This window comes from Rhinopithecus roxellana, chromosome 1 (assembly GCF_007565055.1).
Source record: "Rhinopithecus roxellana isolate Shanxi Qingling chromosome 1, ASM756505v1, whole genome shotgun sequence".
NCBI lineage: Eukaryota > Metazoa > Chordata > Mammalia > Primates > Cercopithecidae > Rhinopithecus > Rhinopithecus roxellana.
In genome coordinates this window covers 11621786-11642118 of record NC_044549.1, presented here as the reverse complement: position 1 = coordinate 11642118, position 20333 = coordinate 11621786, and the positions used below count along the sequence as shown (strand labels likewise).

Sequence of the window (20333 nt, the reverse complement as noted above, 5' to 3'; positions counted from 1 at the left end):
GACACCTACTATTTTTCAGTTTACAGTGGCATTTTTTTTTTTTGAGGGACACGTTTTCAAAGTTGTTGATTCCTCTCTAAAAGGTCTGAACTACTGAAGCTGTCAAATAAGGTTTCAGATTTCTCCCTTCCCCTCCATCTATACCCCAGAATCAGCTTCTTTTTCTGCCATGGATTATGTTTGGGTGAAAAAGGAAGACGGTTCAGACTGATAAAGCAATACTCCTGGGAAAAGACTATTAACATGTATAAAGGGATTTCCTTGCAATATAAATACTAGCGCGCACCCTCCTGGTGCCTCAGAGCCTTCCTGATGTATATATGCAGGTAGTGAGAATTGAATCGGCCCTTTGAGACAGTAATATAATAAAACTCTGATTTGGGGAGCAGCGGTTCTCCTTATTTTTCTACTCTCTTGTGGGAATGAGTTGTCAAGCTTTTACTTCGGCTGATACCTTTATACCCCTGAATTCTGACGCCTCTGCAACCCTGCCTCTGATAATGCATCACAGTGCTGCCGAGTGTCTACCAGTCTCCAACCATGCCACCAATGTGATGTCTACAGGTACTGAGTCCTATGACAGTTTACATCTGGCGGGGCCTAAACATTTCAGAATGAATGCTTTGAATCTTGGTAGTTAATAATCTCTTTGCTTCTTTCATTTTACCCCTCCAATTTAATTTGTCTTAAGTGAAGTAAGTATTAAGCATATCTAAAAAGTCAACATGCCAAATATTTTTTAAAGAAATATTAGTAAGTATAGTAATTTAAATCATTGTTGGCTTTGTTATAAGAAAGAAAATCTGTTTTCTACATAAGGAAAGAGTGAACTTGGACATTTTAAATCTAAAAATCATTTAATGGAAATATTTATAGAATAAGGAGCAAATGAGATGAATATTATAAAATAACGTAATGTTTAAAAGGTGCTACTTCTTTATCTTAAAGATTTATTTGGTTGTTAAATTACATTTACTACTATCTAAAAACAGCTATAAACCTTATATTAAACACGACAGAAAAATCCAAATATCAACAACAATGGATTTCATAGAATAAAATAATTGAGTTTTATTTAACATATTTTTAGCATAAGATACAGAAATTATAGCCACAAATAACATGGCATTTAAAGCCCATTAACTAAGGTAAATTTTCTCAAGATTGCATTCTGAAGAGACTTACTTCACTTATAACCATGTTTTAACATTTATCTCACATAATTTTTTAAAACAAAAAGTAAACTTAAGAATTCAAAGACTCAACACAATCAGCCAAATACGTATGTTTTGCCAATGTGTTCATTCTTTATGCAGTAAAAAAGTGCATTAAAGTTGATTTACAAATAGACAAAGACTTGAATTGAGTAAATTTCTTCCATTGAATAGCAATATAATATTTACATTTCATTTGTTTTAAATGCAACCTGCCTCATATTTAGGAATGAAATTATATACATTTAGAAATCAAAATTAGAGTTTTGATTTATATTCTGATTTGAAGGATTTAAGCTCTATCTTTTATTATTATTAAGCACTTTCTAAATATATGTGTAAGTTTGGCACCAATCTTCTGGATTTTAAAGAATCTAGAGGTCAGATATTTAGACTTTGGTAAAATCATTTAATGTAGACATTTTTCAATATTACATTTTAAATTAAATTGCGGAAATCCATCAAAGATTTCTATAATTTAATGTAAAGGGTAATATAGGAAGTATCCTCCAGCATAATTCTTGGAAAAGATAATAAAGAGTTTTTATCAAAAATATATGCTATGAATAAATCTAAGCAATTAACACATAGCTAATCATATATTTTAAATAGTAGGTCATCCTGTAGATTGAGGATAATGAGAATAATACATTATTTCTGTGTTTGAAGATAATTTGGCCAGCACGAAAATAAAATTCAGAATTGAGGTAATAATCTAGTAAAATCTAATTTTATGCTCAAAATGCCATTTATTTACTTAAAAATAAGTAACAATTTATATAGTAAATTCGCCTATCCTGTAGTTAACTTCCTAAAATCTGAAACGCAAACATTATTTAAGCCTTAAAATTAAAAAAGAATTATAATTAATAAAAGTGAACTACAAATGTTTTAAGTGATAATAGCATTGATTTATAATATTTTAATGAAATTTTAATCATATGTATCTAATTGTCTAAGGAACTATTATAGAAACAGTGACTTAAATGGGAGCACTTGAGTGTTAAATGTGCTTAATGATAATTTGTTTAATTTTGGAATGCACAGTAAGACTTTTATATGTAATCATTATATTGCAAAATGACTTCAGTTTTTTTGACTTATTAGTTATAAAATAAAAATGCATACAGATTTTTAAAAATTAAACATTTTTCTCTATTTTAAAGTAATATATTTTACTTTATGAAGAGAAGCCATGTCTTTAATCACTAGATTGTATATCGGTATTCTCAAAGGATTCTAACTGTACTTTATAACATCTCATTTATTAAAGAGGATAGTTATGTTTATGAAAACTAACCAATATATTCAGAATATGAAAGAAAAAATTGAGAAAATAAAATATATAAGGAAATATTGACCAGTGGTTTTATTGTCAATATTTTGCACTCCCTTTCAACTTGATGATTTGTGTTTAAAACTTAATAAAAGTCTAATAATTCCAATTTACTTTCAAAATACACATTGATTTCCTGAAGAATACAAACATTTATGAATAGTTACATTTGTATACGGCTTTATGGCTTTATGGATGTTAAGTCACCCAATGAATGAACTTATTTTTTGACCAGCTTTATCATTAGAATGGTTGTATCAATTGTGTATATGCAGACAACTTACAACCTCATGGTTTCAACATCAAAATAAATAGATCATATATTGTTACGGGTTTTTAATAGCACTCTGAATTGGTGAGATTTTTATGATTGTATCTAATAAAAGGTTAGTTGCTCTGCCATTTCCACCTGGATGAAACAAATTCATCAGACAAATAAGCAAAAATACAAGAGATAGTTTGTATTGTTCAAGAGATAGTTTCTGTATTCATTCATACAGACTGCTTTATAATATCATGCAACACAAGAATTTTAAAGGACTATTCTTCTAGTCGGTGAGTTGCAATGTTTGCATTGAACAGAACCTACAAGAATTCTACAAGTCCCAAAAAGCCAAGGTCCAAATTGGTCAGTCACACCTTCATGAGGCACTCGTCGCCACAGCACCGAGCACAGGATAATTAATGAAGTTCGTTTTGATGATTTATTATTTCATTACATGAGACAAACTTTGATTCCCCTAGTTTTAACCTATTTATCAGAGAACTTACGCAAAATGAGCAAAAATATTGGCATATAACTTTAACCACATAAATGTGTATTTTTGAAATAAAATGAATGTGTCTTGAATCCCTATACATTTTCTTACCAGTCCCATCTATTTTGTCTTTGATCCAAACTCCTAAATGTTTGTGCACACGTTTCTCGGTGACAACGTTGGGAAACACAGCAACGGGACTTCATTATTCTGTTCCTTCCTGTCATTATGGAAACCAGCCATCAACCTATGGAGTGATGGCAGGTAAGAAAAGTTGTCTTTTACATGTTATTGTATTTGGGGACAAGTAGATGGATTTTCTGGGCCTGAAATAATTGTGGTCAGAGTGTGACATGAAATTCAATTTCTTAACTTTGAAAATTACTGTTAGAAATCACCACTGCTTGTTTCCTGTGACACCCGCAGAGACCATAGGGGTTACACCTACTTTCCCTACTCACACGTCCCTGAACTGCTGTGCTTCTTGAGTTTGCTTTGTACGGTTTTTATTCAAATTCACTATTGTTAAATTGTTCATTGTAGCTTGATGCTATTGACAGGCTTTACCTTCACTAAAAATATAGTAGCTACTAGCCTCATGTGGCTATTTAAACTTAAACGTAAACTCAGTAAAATAAAATAAGATTTCAAATTCAGTTTCTCAGTTGCACTTGCTATAGTTCAAGTGCTCGATAACCACATGTGGCTAGTGATTCCCATATCAGACAGCACAGGTGTACAGAACACCTCCCCTCATCATTATATTCCTTCTGGACATTTGGTCCATCAAGATAGATGAGACATTGATTGAAGCTAAGAGTGATTGGCAGGGGCTTTAGTGATAGCTGTTTCAGGCTTTAGCAGCCCTTTCTGAATTGCTTCTGAGTGAGTCTTAGATTGAAATCATTGAAGTTACATACTTTTCTCCTATAAGTAAGTAAAGTATGACTGTATCAAGTAGAGCTACCTGTTTATTGATCCTTCTAGAAAGGCATTGAAGCACAGTTTTTGAGGAATGGGCAGATCTGGCTTATGAGATCTATTCATCAAAAATTCTTGCTTAATTTCATGGCATGGCCACATAAGATTTTAATCATTTTTAAAAAGTGCACAGTTTTATTATGCACAGGATTTTCATTTGTTGATTTATTTTTAAAGAAATTCTTTGAAAAGAACTCTTATTGATGACAAACTAAAGCTGTGTGAGAAAATGTGTGTGTGCATGTGTATGTGTATGATAATGAGGGAGAAACTTTGGATAAAGGAATCATCTATTAGGAAAATCTTTTCTAACTGACTTGTGTTTTGTTATCATCCAGATAAGCAGTTAAAAAAAAAAAAAAAAAACAAGCAAATATTGATTTATTCCTATAATTTTTCAAGAAAAATGGAACAAATAGTTTAATTTTAATTAAATTGTTTAACCTTTGATGTCTCAAAATTTGTCTACTTAAGACTAAATAAAACATTAAAACTTTAAAATAATAATCCAGGAAAATATTAGTTTCTCCTTCATTCTATCAAGCAACATTCTTAATAAACCAGTATCCTAACATTTATGGTTAAATGAAGACTGAGGTTCTTAACGATGACCTGTAAATTCTGATATCTTTTTTTAATAATTAAGAAATAAAGCCATATTTTTTCTTCCTCTCTGGAAATGGATTATTTATGATCAACATGCTTAAATAGTATTCATAGTTAATGAGAACAGCCTTCCTCAATGATGAACTACTTTCATTATAAAGTAGTAAAACAAATGTGTTTAGCTACTAGAGGTGCGGGTGGAATGCTTTCTGTGGCCTTTACAACGTTTTGATTAGGAGACAGGAAATGACAAACACATGCTGCTGTTTCCTGGAGGAAAGATCTTACAGTTCATTTACAGAAACTCCCAGGAACCAAGGTATATCGTTAGTTTCTCTCTTAACCCAGCACAGAGGTAGTCCCTGCCAGTTGATTGAGGTTGGCACCGAGATTAAAACCAGTCACAGACCAGCGGCCAATAATCTCTTGCCCAAATACTGTCAGATAGTTTTGCTACCACCTCCCACCCCACCAAATCTTAGAGGGCCACCGCTGGCGTCGGGAGTTTGCAGCTGGCCTCAGAATTCTAACACCCTTCCTGCTTCCAGGACTGGAGCCAATATGCCAATGTTCACATGGAGAGTGTTGGCAGCTCATGTCCTTCTGATACAAGTTTCCCCCAGCAGGAACTCAGCAAACCCTCTTCCATGAACCACTTCCTCATTACAATTAAAATGAAAAGGCCCCCGGAAGAACCTTTCAAAATGATTCAAAACCCTGGCTTAGTGACATCAAGAGCACGAGACTTACACCAAGGTCTGGAGCTATCGCTGTGGTCTAAAATTAAATATATTCTGCGACTGAAAGAAAAACTCACCATCACAAGCAAAAAGATATTTGAATATTTTTGAGAGGGACTGTTAAATCTCTCTCAAAAATTTTGTTAAAATGTGATATGCTGTAAATGTCAGAATGTCTATATTGGGACGTAATTCAGTATTAGCATTTGCTTCATGAGATATTAGATCTTAGAGAATCTGAACTCTCCTGCCTTTATCCCCAGTAAACCTGCATAAATTGTGTTACAAAGTACAGCAATTCAGAAATAAAAGAGAAAAGGTAAATAAGAGAGAAATGTATAAAGTACGCAATAGAAATCTGATTATGTCATTTGAATTTTCTGAGAAGTCTTAAGGCATGAATCAAATCAGCCACTTGCACACAATCCACAGAAGTGTCTTAACAACACCAATGACATGGTGTCACATACTCTATATAAAAGTGAAGCTACAGAAAGAACTATATTTCTAAAAGGTATGAAATTATTTTCATACGGTTATGTCATTACCCATACTCTGATGCTTACATTTAGTTTGAGCATTTCATTAAATTAATAACTGACAGGAAAAGAAGAGCTATAAGTAATATTTTGTCAGGTTGGTAGGTAGAATTTTAATGGTCAGATGAATTCACCGTACCTAAGAGTCCAGGTGCAGGCAAAATAAAGAGAATGACTAATTGAGAGTACTGAGTTATCCATACCATTAACTAATTACTAACATTGTTCAAATGACTTAGCACTTCTGAGTTTCAGTCTCTTCATATCTAAGTTGCAGTGGGTACTACAACTCTATTGGGATTGAGTAGTAGCAAATTTGTGTCAGCTCAAAATGATTTCTCTTTTGACCTTCTCTTCAGATACTCTTGCAGCTACATTCCTCTGTCCTTTCACTCCTGAGAACTTAGAGAATTCAAATTCAACACCTTACAGTACAAATAATAAAAAATCGAGAATGACAAATGCTGTTCAAAGTCTCTCCTAGATAAACACAGAGCAAAACAAAATATCAAAAAAAAGTTCTCACAACCCTGACTTTTGGGTTTCTGAGAGATTGATTCTGTTCTCCAGTATCTGAAGCGGAGCACAATTCAGGAAACAAGCTCATTGAGGGTTCACCCTTTCTGCTGTCCTGTGGAAACAGCAAATCAACCTCACTGTGATGAATGTTAAACCCACCCTCTTTACATGATGTAGTGGTCAAACCAAGAAGTGGTGTGAAAGTCCTTGCTTTAAAAATTAATTTCAAGGGGAAAACAAAACAAAACGAAAACCTTGTTTAAGTCCCAAACTCTTAAACAAGGTTTAAGTCCCAAGAGTTTGGGACTTAAACAAGATGATGAGCATCCAATTCTTATTGAGGAGAAATGGATATTAAAAGAAAAGATTGTTATGGCTGGAAATATTCTTGCTGCATGGGCTAACACAAAAGAAAGTGGAAATCAGCCTGACAATTGACAGGGGGTATAGTCTATTTGGGAACCCATCTTTTCATTTTTTGAAATTTGAAATTTTTTTCTCTTCATTTACTTCTTTTCCTTAGTTCTTTGCTTTATTTGGCCCTAAATTGTTCTGGTTGTAACAACTCTAAGGAAACAAGTAATTCAGAAGATCTTTTGCTTCTGCATCATGAAAGGTCTTTTGGTAGCAGTAACATGATGTATTTTCACTTCCAGACTAGGGGTTGGCAACCCTTTTCTGTAAAAAACCAGACAGTAAATATCTCAAGCTTTCTAGTCTTTGTTGCAACTATTCAACTCTGTCATTGTAGCAGGAAAGCAGTCACAGGCTGTATGTAAAGAAATAGACGTTTCAAATTAAACCAAACAGCCAATGGGCCCCTGTTGTACATGGATAGGATTTACCAGTGCACACAAGTGAAAAGATCACAGTGGAAGTATATTAATTTCCTTTGAATTTTTATGCCTAAGGAACACAGGGGAATATATGCAAATATTCAGATACATGTTCCTGTGCATGTTACAAGCACAGCAGGGTGGCGTATTTTACTGTGTCCCTCTGCTTCCCCTGTTTGTTTTTTTAAGGCATCAAGCCAGTAACCTGAGATGATGTTATTAAGCTAACCACATGCTGCAAAGATCAATTTGCCCCATGCTATGGTACATTGAGTCAGCGCCTAGTAAGGCAAGTCCTATCTCTGACCCCCATTGCCTGCTTTAAAAGATTTACCTCTGTTCTTCTCCCTCCTCTGTCACACAGAAGTGCATACACAGCAATTTAGAAAGGCTCTGGTGAATTAATCTTCAATGTGAAAATGTATTTGTAACTACGGTGTGCAAACACTTCCAAGCTATGTGTGTGTGTGTGCTGTCCAGGCCTCAAGATAATTTTTCTTTATCCATGTTTCAGAAAATGTTGATGAGACCTCTGTTGCACATGACTCACCACATCTTTCATCTTATTTCTACTTTTTTCAGTAATCTAGGTTTTAAAAAGATTTGAAACATGTATTGCTATACGTATCATTCCAATCACTCTCCACACTCCCCCAAATGCAGTCTCAGATGCTAGAAACAGAAGTTGGTTTGGCTGTTCTTTTAAATGGTTGTGATGAAATTCTGTGTGAAGTTAGTTCCAGGAAATCTGTGACCTTGCAGATAATTGTAGATATTTTCATATAATGAAAAATAAAAGTGGGCCGGGGGCAGTGGCTCATAACTGTAATCCCAGCACTTTGGGAGGCTGAAGCAGGCGGATCATCTGAGGTTAGGGGTTTGAGACCAGCCTGGCCAAAATGGTGAAACCCTGTCTCTAAACAAAAAATTATAAATAAAATTATACATAAAAAAAAAAATACAAAAATTAGCCAGGCGTGGTGGCAGGCACCTGTAGTCCAAGCTACTCAGGAGGCTGAGGCAGGAGAATTGCTTGAATCTAGAAGGCAGAGGTTGCAGTGAGCCGAGATGGCACCACTGCACTCCAGCCCAGGGAACAAGAGCCTGATGTTGTCTCCAAAAAAAAAAAAAAAAAAAAAAAAAAAAACCAAAAGCAAAAGGAAAAAAGAAAAAAATGTATCACACAACACATTTTGCTTCTTGTTCTGGATGCCAAACCTTGGAGAATGGTATATTCTGTGTATTTTTCCTGGATTCCATTCAAATTTGTCTTCTGTGTGTCCACTTCACCAGAGTACTTACAATGTATAAACTACCTTTCAATTTTTGTAGCTGGGTTCTGTGGCTTATACCTGTAATCCTAGCACTTTAGGAAGCTTTTGCAGGAGCATTGCTTGAAGCCAGGAGTTTGAGATCAGCCTGGGCAACACAGTGAGATCCCATCTGTGCAAAAAATGTAAAAAATTAGGTGAGCATGGTGGTGCATGCCTGTAGATGCTACTTAGGATGCTGAGGTGGGAGGACGGCTTGGGGCAGGAATTTGAGACTGCAGTGAGCTATGATTTTACCACTGCACTCCAATCCAGGAGACAGACTGAGACCGCGTCTCTAAAAATAAAGAATAAATAAGCAAAAATAAATAAATAAATAATTTTATGGAAATAGGGATGACACATTTTATATACATTTTATTGTAATATTTTTTGTCTAAAAGCGTTTGTTTAAAATAGCCAAAGGTGTTTAAATGCAGAGAAAACCTTTTAAAGGGAAGTTATTTAATTTAGTGAGTATAAACTGCCTGGAAAATGAACCAGGCGATTATTTTGATGTGGCTTGCTGCAATGCTTACTAGACTTTAGCTCTGGTTGAAACTGCAAAGTTAATTCATTGGGCACTGAAGGCCCAATGAATTAAATAATTAAAGTTATTTAATTTCTTTCTACTTAAATTTTCTACATTGTAAATTATGGTGAAAAATATATATCTTTCCTGACTCATTTTTTTTTTGTATAAAGACAAAGATGATGACAAATGTGAAATTAACGCAACACGAAGTGTTTCATAGAAGATTTGTAGCAGTAAATGATGATGATCAGCAAGAGAAATTGAAAATAATAATAAAATTTGATAACAAATTCAGACCTTATAGTATGCATATGTCAAAAACACACAAATTGTTTATATAAAATAAACATAATTTGACATAGGTTAAATGAGTCATCTAAAGTGTCTTAAAATATGTTAAATGTACAAAATCTAACAGTAGCCTGGCTTTTCTTTGCACTCTTTCTCAGGGTATTTTATCATTAAATGTATTAAGTGATACCTGATGGACCTTAATAATAAAAGAAGTGAAGGTTTTATAAATATACGTGTGAATCAATTCTGAAAGTATAAGCACAAAACAACTCTTCAGATAAATATCAGATTAAATAGATGCTAACATAAATGTCATCGGTCTTCTTTTTACATCTATTAGTGCTTCTTTTAATTTAGCAGAAAACTAAAATTAATAAAAAGCTAAAAATGAACCCCACAGCAATAAACATTTTGAAGAAAAACTATATAATAAAAGAAAAGTTGGTGAAATTGTTTTTAACAATGTTCTCTGGTCTGATCAAGATGTCACACAAGAAAGCACAAACTGGATAGTTAACTGACTTTTACAAAAGTAAACCTGGATAATTTTGGTTTGTAAAAGTAGTAGGAATTTTTTAAAGACAAAAATAGTTTCTTTCACATCTTTTTCCCAGCTTTAAAGCAGACAAATTTATTTTATGCTGATTTGTTTAACCTCTTATTTATATGTTTCCTTTTTTTAGAAAAATAATATGCCCTTTTAGATGGGGTGCACTTTATAATTACATATTTTTATATAAATAATATAAACCAACAATTTGCTGAGTTGCGGTATTCTTTGTTCATTACATATTGATATATTAATGTAAGATTTATGTATTCTGGAAAATATACTATTACTCAATGTCTTTGACTTGGGAATGTATGTGTAGAGTAATTATAGGTGGCATGAACTCTTGATGCATTTTTTTCAGTAAGTTTCTAAGAATCATTATTGCGTGTATTCCATAGTAATTTATTTTAAAATATTTATACTTATAAGAAAAGGATTAATTACTCAATATTTTTGTATAAAAATGTCTTGCTTACACAATCATCCTTCTACATATGTGGCACATTGGTTCCAGGACCCCCAAGGATACTGAAATCTTCAGCTGCTCAAGTCCCTGGTGTAAAATGGTATAGTATTTGCAAATAACCTAGATACATTCTCTACTTTAAATCATCTCTAGATTACTTATAATATCTAAATCAATGCAAATGCTATGTAAATAATTGTTATACTGTACTGGGTTATTTGTATCATTTTTATTCTTGTGTTGTTATTTTTTACTTTATTTTTAAAATGTATTTAATCCACTGTTGCATCAATCCATGAATGCAGAACCCATGGATACAGAAGGCACACTAGACATGTCATTTAATATAAATTGAAGTAAAATCTTTGTCGGTAAAAATTGGAATGCATTGATAAAGAAAACAAGAAACAAAATGTGTTGGAATTTGGCTTATATACGACTCTCTCACCTATACTTCCCAACTGAGATAGACTCTTCCAATGAAGAAGGAAGTCTGGAAGCAATTGTATAATAATTTCAGACCTTTTCACATTTTTTGTGATTTAACGTATCTACTCAATAGAGTCAATGCTTTATCATTTATGGGTAATTACTTATCATATATAAAGTTACAAACTTTCTTGCTACTTATTTTTGCTTTTCCTTAAATAATAATCAAGAAATTATTCTATTATATTGTATATTTTTCAAGAAATCTTGTTAGTAACTTTTTAATAGAACTTTCGAGGTTACCTTTTGTTAATGTTTAATCATTCCTCAAGCCTATTTAGCCATATTAATATATTTTATATTCTTATCATTCTTTTTCTGCCTGCCTTCATTTAATTACAAAAGATGTGATTTTTCCTAATAAAATCAAGTTTTTACTGATTAAATAGGGGGGCATTTTTATATTGTGAAATCAATTTCCCAATCACAAGAAAACTTCTCAGCATAGCACTTAGCTGAAGCGTTTAGTGCCATGATTACGACAAACATCACTCATTATTTGTTTAATGAATTAAGAAAACAGCCGGGCGCGGTGGCTCAAGCCTGTAATCCCAGCACTTTGGGAGGCCGAGACGGGCGGATCACGAGGTCAGGAGATCCAGACCATCCTGGCTAATACGGTGAAACCCCGTCTCTACTAAAAAATACAAAAAGCTAGCCGGGCGAGGTGGTGGCGCCTGTAGTCCCAGCTACTCCGGAGGCTGAGGCAGGAGAATGGCGTAAACCCGGGAGGCGGAGCTTGCAGTGAGCTGAGATCCGGCCACTGCACTCCAGCCTGGGCAACTGAGCGAGACTCCATCTCAAAAAAAAAAAAAAAAAACAGAGTTCAATGCATAGATTCTGGTTAGAGTTCAACCTCAGATTCCCAGGAATAGGTGTCATTTAAGAGAAAAACATGCTAGAAAATGTACACTTCCAAGAGAAGTTGTTTGTTTCTATTTTAGTTATTCGCAGTCCCCTGCTTCTTTCCTTTAACCCTATCTTTGGTTGTGCTGCTCTGGAGAAGGTAGAAGGTAAATAATCTTAATTCTACTAAGCTACTTTGACTCCTTCAGAAGACTGAATGTAAGGTAACCTTTTAAGTATTGAGACAGGCTAGAGCAGAATAATGGGCTAAATCAGGCAAAATCCTTTCTGATATAGAAATAAGGAAGAATTACAATTGATCTTTTTCATTGTATTTCTTTGTTTACTCACAGGTAGTTTAACCCCCTGTCTTTATAAATTTCCTGACCACACTTTGAGTCATGGATTTCCTCCTATACACCAGCCTCTCCTGGCAGAGGACCCCACAGCTGCTGATTTCAAGCAGGAACTCAGGCGGAAAAGTAAATTGGTGGAAGAGCCAATAGACATGGATTCTCCAGAAATCAGAGAACTCGAAAAGTTTGCCAATGAATTTAAAGTGAGAAGAATTAAGTTAGGTATGTGCTTGTTAAAGGCAACAGGAAAAAGAACTTGGTTTGCAAATCTTTATTGCTGTTAAATCTCTTATATGTTACTCAAATGTATAAGATGATTGTCATTCTTCATCTCTACCGTGGACGTAGTTAATTGTTATGGAAATCCTCCCAAAACCTTTGTTTATTGATAATTTCTTAAGAGCCTAAATACATAATTTTAAAATTAATAATACTCTTTCAAAACTTACCCACCTCAACTTTAGTTTCGAAGTGCCCATTTTTATCTATATTTTATTTGAACCGTACATATTGATATATTAATATGTAGTGAAATGTGTGAGGCCATACATTTATATGATTCAAAAGTACAAAAGAGTATAAGTGACATGTAATTCTGCTTGTTTTTTCTGTTTATCATTGTTGTTAGTTCTTTGTGTATCTTTCCAATGATAGCTCGTGGATATATAAGCAAATATATATGCAAATATATGTATTGTGCCCAACATAAGTATTATTTGAAATTTTCAGTAGTAATTTTTCTAGAGCTCTTTTTCCTTTGTGGAGCTGTCAAGTTTCACTTTATGAATATACTGCAATTTATTTGACCAGTCCTCTCCTGATGAAATTCAGGTGGTTTGTGATTTTTGACTGTTAGAAACAAGGCCACGATGATTAACCCTATAAATGTTATTTTGCATCCATATAAATAAATGTGGAGGAAAAATGTTAGAAGCACAATTGCTTGATCAAAAGTATCTGTACTGGTAATTTTGATAGATGTTGTCAAACTGGTCTCTACAGAAGTTGTACCAAATTTTACTGTCACCATGAGAATCTTTTTCAACATTCTCAGGCTATATAGACTCCAAAATGGCATGAGTTTTTAAAATCTATTTCTTTTTATTTTCTGCTTAATGATATCTCCAGCATCCAGAAGAGTGTAACTAGAACACAAAATAAATAAATGGTTGTTGAAGGAAAAAATATGCTGTTAATCTTTTAGATCTTTGCACATCAGACAGGTCAAAGTGACATTTCACTGCTATTTCATTTAAAATTTATTTTATTATGATTGTAAAGTATATTATTTAATGTGCTTGACAATCATTTATGTTTCTTTTTCTGTGAACTATCTGTTCAGAGTCTTTGCTCATTTTCTATTGAAGTGTTTTTAAAATAAAACAACTGTAACAATTAACTTTGGTTAAATTGCATAAAGTGGTGTATATTTTTTAATGGATTGAAATAACAGTTCAAACCTCTGCACTTGCAGAATGAACCATAGGTAATTTAATAAGAATATTTATTGATGGACATCATATACAACCATTTTATATATATAGGTATATAGCCTTAGGTCCTGAAATAATATGTAGCTATTACATGTAGTAAACACAGTAGTAGGAATCTTTGTGAAATTCATTTTCAGTTTTCTATTTATATTACTGTGAATGTTTCAAATTATATGTTGATTATTTCAGCTATACTCTAAAAATGTTTCAGACAAACAATAAGGATCATTAGTCTGAAGACAGAGGCAATACCAAAAACTATAAAACGGGCTCAGAGGTATACATGAAATGCGTAATCGTAACCTCTTAATAAACACAGTTTTAGGGAAAGCAGAATAATTCTTAGTTTTATTTAGTACCCTTCAACAATATCATTGAATCTTTTAGAGTTGAAATAAAAAATTTTATGATATATAACCATATATTTTATGCATTATAGTTAATATATTAAAGATTTGGGGGCATATATTATTTGATATTTAACGATAATGATAAAAAGAGCTGTAATTTTCAAGTGCCTTATAAAGTGTTTAGGATACACCTAAACACTGGCTAAATATTACGAATGGCAGATGTTTCTATCTGAATTATTTCAGTGAGTAGATAAAAGTAATTTATTAACTAGAAGAAATATGTTTTGAAGTATTGGACAAATACTTCAAAGTATAATGAATCTTACTAAATAATTCTGATTTGCCAAGACTATACAGTTAAAAAACAGCATGTAATAGTTGACAAAGATACAAAGATTTGTGTGACAATGAACCAAAACTAACATTTTTTGGAAAGTTGGAGCTGATGGTCTTCATTGTCCCTTCACAGGATACACCCAAACAAATGTTGGGGAGGCCCTGGCAGCTGTGCATGGCTCTGAATTCAGTCAAACAACAATCTGCCGATTTGAAAATCTGCAGCTCAGCTTTAAAAATGCATGCAAACTGAAAGCAATATTATCCAAATGGCTGGAGGAAGCTGAGCAAGTAGGAGGTACTAAACTGTGTCTCTGAAGGCACTGCTATGTTTTCACCTAAAAATAATGGCTTCAATCAGCAGGATTCATGCTAAAGCAGGAAGTTTGAGGGATTTTTTTTTTCCTCCTTTTCTCTTTGAGATGAAAAATAAACATTTTGTTGTATCACACTAAAAACAACAACAAAAAAGGAAGGGCAATGTAAGTATGGAGATACATTTATTGAGGAGAGAATAACCTATATAAGGAAAGCTTACAAGGTAAGTTGGCATTAGCATGAAGGGGTAAAATGCTTATTTTTTTACACATCCATTTTTTTCCTCTCTTTTATACTAAAGAAATTATATATGAATCACATTTGCATCCTAATATTAGTGTACACAAAACATTTGCACACACCAGTCTTCCAAGTAAATAATATAAGCAATTGCTAGATATGCAACTTAATGAGATAAAATTATCTACTCATACAAATGTCAGAGTTGGATAAACAGTGAGGTTTGAGAGTAGTTACAGCAAGCATTCCAACAAAAGTAAAGTGAGGATATTATTTGTAGAAAGTGTCTTTGCGAGGTTAACATTGATTTCTGCGTTGATATTTTTCACTAAGGTTCGTAATAGAAAATGACTTAGACTGCAAAAATTTAAGACAGAAATGTCTGGCATTTTTATTTTGCATTGTTTTATGAAAACAAATTGAAATCCAAATCAGATAGATTTTTATAAAAAGTCTACTTTGTATTTGTAATTATCTCTCTTTTCCACACTATAGCTTTGTACAATGAAAAAGTGGGAACAAATGAAAGGAAAAGAAAACGAAGAACAACTATAAGGTATTCTTTATATTAAAAGTTACTGAGGACAAAACTGGTATTTTATAAATGGAATGAGCATTTGAGTGTAATGCAGGTGTAACATAACATGTAAATGTAAGGTGAATTGGGAGGCCAAGTCGGGCCTGAAGTCAGGAGTCCGAGACGAGTCTGGCCAACATGGTGAAACTCTGTCTCTACTAAAAATATAAAATTTAGCCAGTCATGGTGGCGGGTGCCTATAATCCCAGCTACTCAGGAGGCTGAGGCAGGAGAATGGCTTGAACCTGGGAGGCAGAAGTTGCAGTGATCCGAGATTGCACCACTGCACTCCAGCCTGGGCAACAGAGCGAGACTCCGTCTCAAACAATAAAATAAAATAAAATAAAATAAAATAAAATAAAAGTAAAGTAAAGTGAATACAGTCTAATGAAGAAACAGGATGGGTTATAAAAAATAATGTAATAACTGTGAGAAATGGAGAGCTAATAATTTTTAACATTTGATGGAAAATTATGTATTGTTTGATTCAAGAACACTTTTGCTCCAGAAATTATGAATACAAACAGAAAGAAAACAATCATTTCTAAGAGAGTGGCCATATCTTCTGCCCTTTTAGATATAACTTATTGCTCTGGCAATGTAGTATCCATGGTGTCTGTAGTATTTAAAAATGTGACACTAGTAATCAGTGTTTCAGTCTCTTAAAGTTCAACAAGACCTCTTGGATTTCAACCCAGAAAGATTGTTCATTGATCTTTTTGTAGTTTCTGTGAGACAGGCTTAGGAAATACTAAAAGACAGGTTTTGTTTTGGTTGGTCAGTTGTTCACTAGAGATTTTCTTTATTGAAAACAGCCCTAAATGATTTTGGGGAGATATTTAGAAATGTCTAGGAACATGTTCATTTTCTTTTCAAGAACTCAGTGCCCTCTGGTGGCACAAAGTGGGATAAACATAGAAAGCCTGGGTCCCTTACTTAATTCTTTCTGTGACTCTGGTGCAACTCTACCTTGCATTAAGACAAAACATCTACACATTTAACAAATTATACATTTTTCCTTGTTAAAGTGTCTTGTAAGTGTGTTCAGAGTTTTTAGTTTCCTTTTCATGTTAATATTTAGGAAATTCAACCTACCTTAATTTTGATCTGCCACAAACTTCACTAAAAACAACATAATTTCACCCCCTATGTCCACCCCACCCCAGCATTGCTGCTAAAGATGCTCTGGAGAGACACTTTGGAGAACAGAATAAACCTTCTTCTCAAGAGATCATGCGGATGGCTGAAGAACTGAATCTGGAGAAAGAAGTAGTAAGAGTTTGGTTTTGCAACCGGAGGCAAAGAGAAAAACGGGTGAAAACAAGTCTGAATCAGAGTTTATTTTCTATTTCTAAGGAGCATCTTGAGTGCAGATAAGATTTTTCTACTGTATAGTAGCCCCTTTTTTCCCCGTTTCATTCCTTTCTCTTCCTCAAGAAAAACAGGAATTACTTGGTTGACTTAAAATCATTTTATATCAATGGCTTTTACAGAAGCTTTACTTTTCCACCTTTTTTAAAAAAAAGAAACCAACAATTTAAATTATAGTGATGTTATTTACTTGAAATAATTATTCTCAGAAGCCACATTATACATTTTAAGCCAAATATATTAACAGTAATAAAACGATCTCTCTCTGTCTCTCTCTCTCTCACACACACACTGACATATGAGTGTGCATATGAGTTTATAGATTCCTTTTCCAATTATGTGTATTAGTTTTTTAACATTTAAGTCAGTAATGACATATATGTAAAGCACATCGCAAGAAATATCCAATTCGAAAATTAATTAGCCAATGTTCTACCAACTCTACTAGTTTGTCTAAACTAAAAGTTTTGAACTTAGAGCTGGAGTGTCTTATAGTTTTATTACTACCTTTAAGGAATAAGCCTCAATCAGAATTGATACTTTGAAGCTAAAATTTAGGGCATATAGCTGATAGAACTGTTTCCAAAGAGATGTGTGGAAACATTAATTTTCGATCTTTTTATTCTTCCTAAATATTAGCTTTTTGATATGTAGATGTAGAAAATAATGCTTTATGGATTCTTGAGCCTCAAACCATTAGTCTATAAGCTGCAACAGGACAGGAAGAGATCTGGCTTGTTTGGTGTTATTTCTCCAGGACTTGGGAAAGTTCTTGATCATATTAGGCACGCAATATTTGTTAAATGAAGGAGTGTAATGTTAACAATGGCTACAAATGTGAACGGTATCACCTAATTTTAAATTATAATGTTTTTGAAATCTCACAATCTGGAAAATTATCCCGGTTTCTATAACAAGACATATCACTTTTGGTATAATTGATTAGAATCCGATTTACTATTTGTGAAAAAGTTTGACATATTGAGATTTTAATTTTAATTCTGAGAATTGTACCGAAAAGAACATATTTATTTAAATTATAAGAATGCATTACCTGGCCGGGCGCGGTGGCTCAAGCCTGTAATCCCAGCACTTTGGGAGGCCGAGACGGGCGGATCACGAGGTCAGGAGATCAAGACCATCCTGGCTAACATGGTGAAACCCTGTCTCTACTAAAAATACAAAAAACTAGCCGGGCGACCTGGCGGGCGCCTGTAGTCCCAGCTACTCGGGAGGCTGAGGCAGGAGAATGGCGTAAACCCGGGAGGCGGAGCTTGCAGTGAGCTGAGATCCGGCCACTGCACTCCAGCCTGGGCTACAGAGCAAGACTCCGTCTCAAAAAAAAAAAAAAAAAAAAAAAAAAAAGAATGCATTACCTTGAAACATGCTAGTAGAAGCAAACTGTAATGTGATATTAACTTAGAATAGTGACTTTTTTTTGCATTTGGAATGTAAATCTGCTGGCTATGTTTATCTAACTTATTTTATATAACAAAAGTGGTAACAATTAGACCAAATTTTATTGTTGAATTAGAATACTTACAAAATAAATTATACTGTCCAGTCTCTTTTTATGATATTATTAAAGACCTAGCATTTTTACAGGTCATAATCTACATAGATTATATATGTATGTTCATACATAATCACCATCAATTGGATGGGTAAAATTTGATATATTACTAACAAAGATAGACATTTAACTAACAAAACAGCTTTCAGTGGCCTAATCATCCATGCTTAAGCACACATTCAGCATCCAAAAGATATGAAATACAACATTCTTATTTAAGAGTAAATTCCAAATTATTCAGCCACACAGTCATTCAAGTTCCTTCTCTGGATAACTCAATATTTCTTCGCCTACTTAAAACACGTTAACTGGGGAAGGGATTCTTCAGTTTGCTAAAAGCCAGATCATGTATACATAAATGTATATGTATATATGCAAAAATGTATATATGCACTTTGAAACTTGCAAATAGAAATGGCATGCAGTATAAATCTAGATTAGTGATTGTTTTGCATTTTAAATATGATTCCTCTGGTAATGTTTACTCTTTGTGTAACAAAAATAAGCGTGTATATATGCTTACATCATCAATATGTTTTAGATCATAATCAGTATCATCAAACATCCATCCATAAGGTCATTCTTTTCAAGTTTAGACACTACCAGTATTGGGAACCATGTTTTTCCCTAAAATAAATTATTTTAATACTTACTATTGAAATAGCAAATTATCATTTTTACATTATTATTATTATTATTGAGACAGAATCTCGCTCTGTCACCCAGGCTGGAGTACAGTGGCATGATTATTGTTCACTGCAGCCTCAGTCTCCTGGGCTCTCCACTGCAGCCTCCTGAGTAGCTGGGACTACAGATGCCACACTACCATGCCTGGTTATGTTCAAAATTTTTGTAGAAACAGGGGTCTCCCTATGTTGCCCAGCCTGATCTTGAACTCCTAGACCTAAGCGATCCTCCCTCCTCAGCCTCCCAAAGTGCTGGAATTACAGGCACGAACCAGTGTGCTCAGTGAAATAGCAATTCTTTGCTAACTGATATGGTTTGGCTGTGTCCTACCCAAATCTCATCTTGAATTGTAGTTCCCATAATCCCCACGTGTTGTGGGAGGGACCAAGTGAAGATTACGGGGGAGATTTCCCACATCCTGTTCTTACAATAGTTAGTTCTCATGAGATCTGATGGTCTTATAAGGGGCTTTCCCCTTAGATGGGCTCTCATTCGCTCTCCTGCCGCTCTGCAAAGAGGTACCTTCCACCATGATTGTAAGTTTCCTGAGGCCTTCCCAACCAGTAAATACCAGTAACTCATTTGTATTGTTTTGTATTATACAAAACTCATTTGTATTGTTTTAAGACTACTTTCTAACTACATTAATACTTTAATATATTTTGATTAATCTTCAGAACAACAGAAAATGGTTAATGCCATTTAGAATGCTAAACCTGAATTAAACAAATGACATACAATTCACTGTGTAGACTGATATGTTCATACTTTGGGGAATAAATGACAAAGGCTGACTTTAACCATAGTCTTTCCCTCTTATATATTTGTGAGCTCTTTAAGTCTTCAGGAATTCAGTAGAGTTGTCCATTAAAATGGAAGAAAGATGTTTGTCATTTCTACTAGTTTGGTACATTCAACTTTACCTAGTAAAGGTGGCTGATAAACTCATTCATACAGTTTACCTTTCCATCTCTAAAGGTGGAAAGGATTTGTCCAGTCAAAGAAAT

At 33.8% G+C, this 20333-nt stretch overlaps 1 protein-coding gene across 2 annotated transcripts; it reads left to right on the top strand.

Annotated features, from left to right (window-relative positions):
* The first annotated feature begins 297 nt into the window (after positions 1-297).
* Positions 298-17560, top strand: POU1F1 (POU class 1 homeobox 1). Of its 2 annotated transcripts, none has more exons than XM_010382778.1 (6): positions 298-564; positions 3501-3572; positions 12376-12600; positions 14694-14858; positions 15614-15674; positions 16862-17212. In XM_010382778.1, the coding sequence occupies exons 1-6, from the start codon at positions 423-425 to the stop codon at positions 17070-17072; spliced, it is 876 nt and encodes a 291-aa protein (XP_010381080.1). In that variant the 5' UTR covers positions 298-422; the 3' UTR covers positions 17073-17212. The 2 variants fall into 2 exon arrangements, with proteins under 2 accessions (XP_010381080.1, XP_010381079.1); XM_010382777.2 differs by having other exon boundaries at positions 301-564; positions 3423-3572; positions 16862-17560.
* Positions 17561-20333: the final 2773 nt, after the last annotated feature.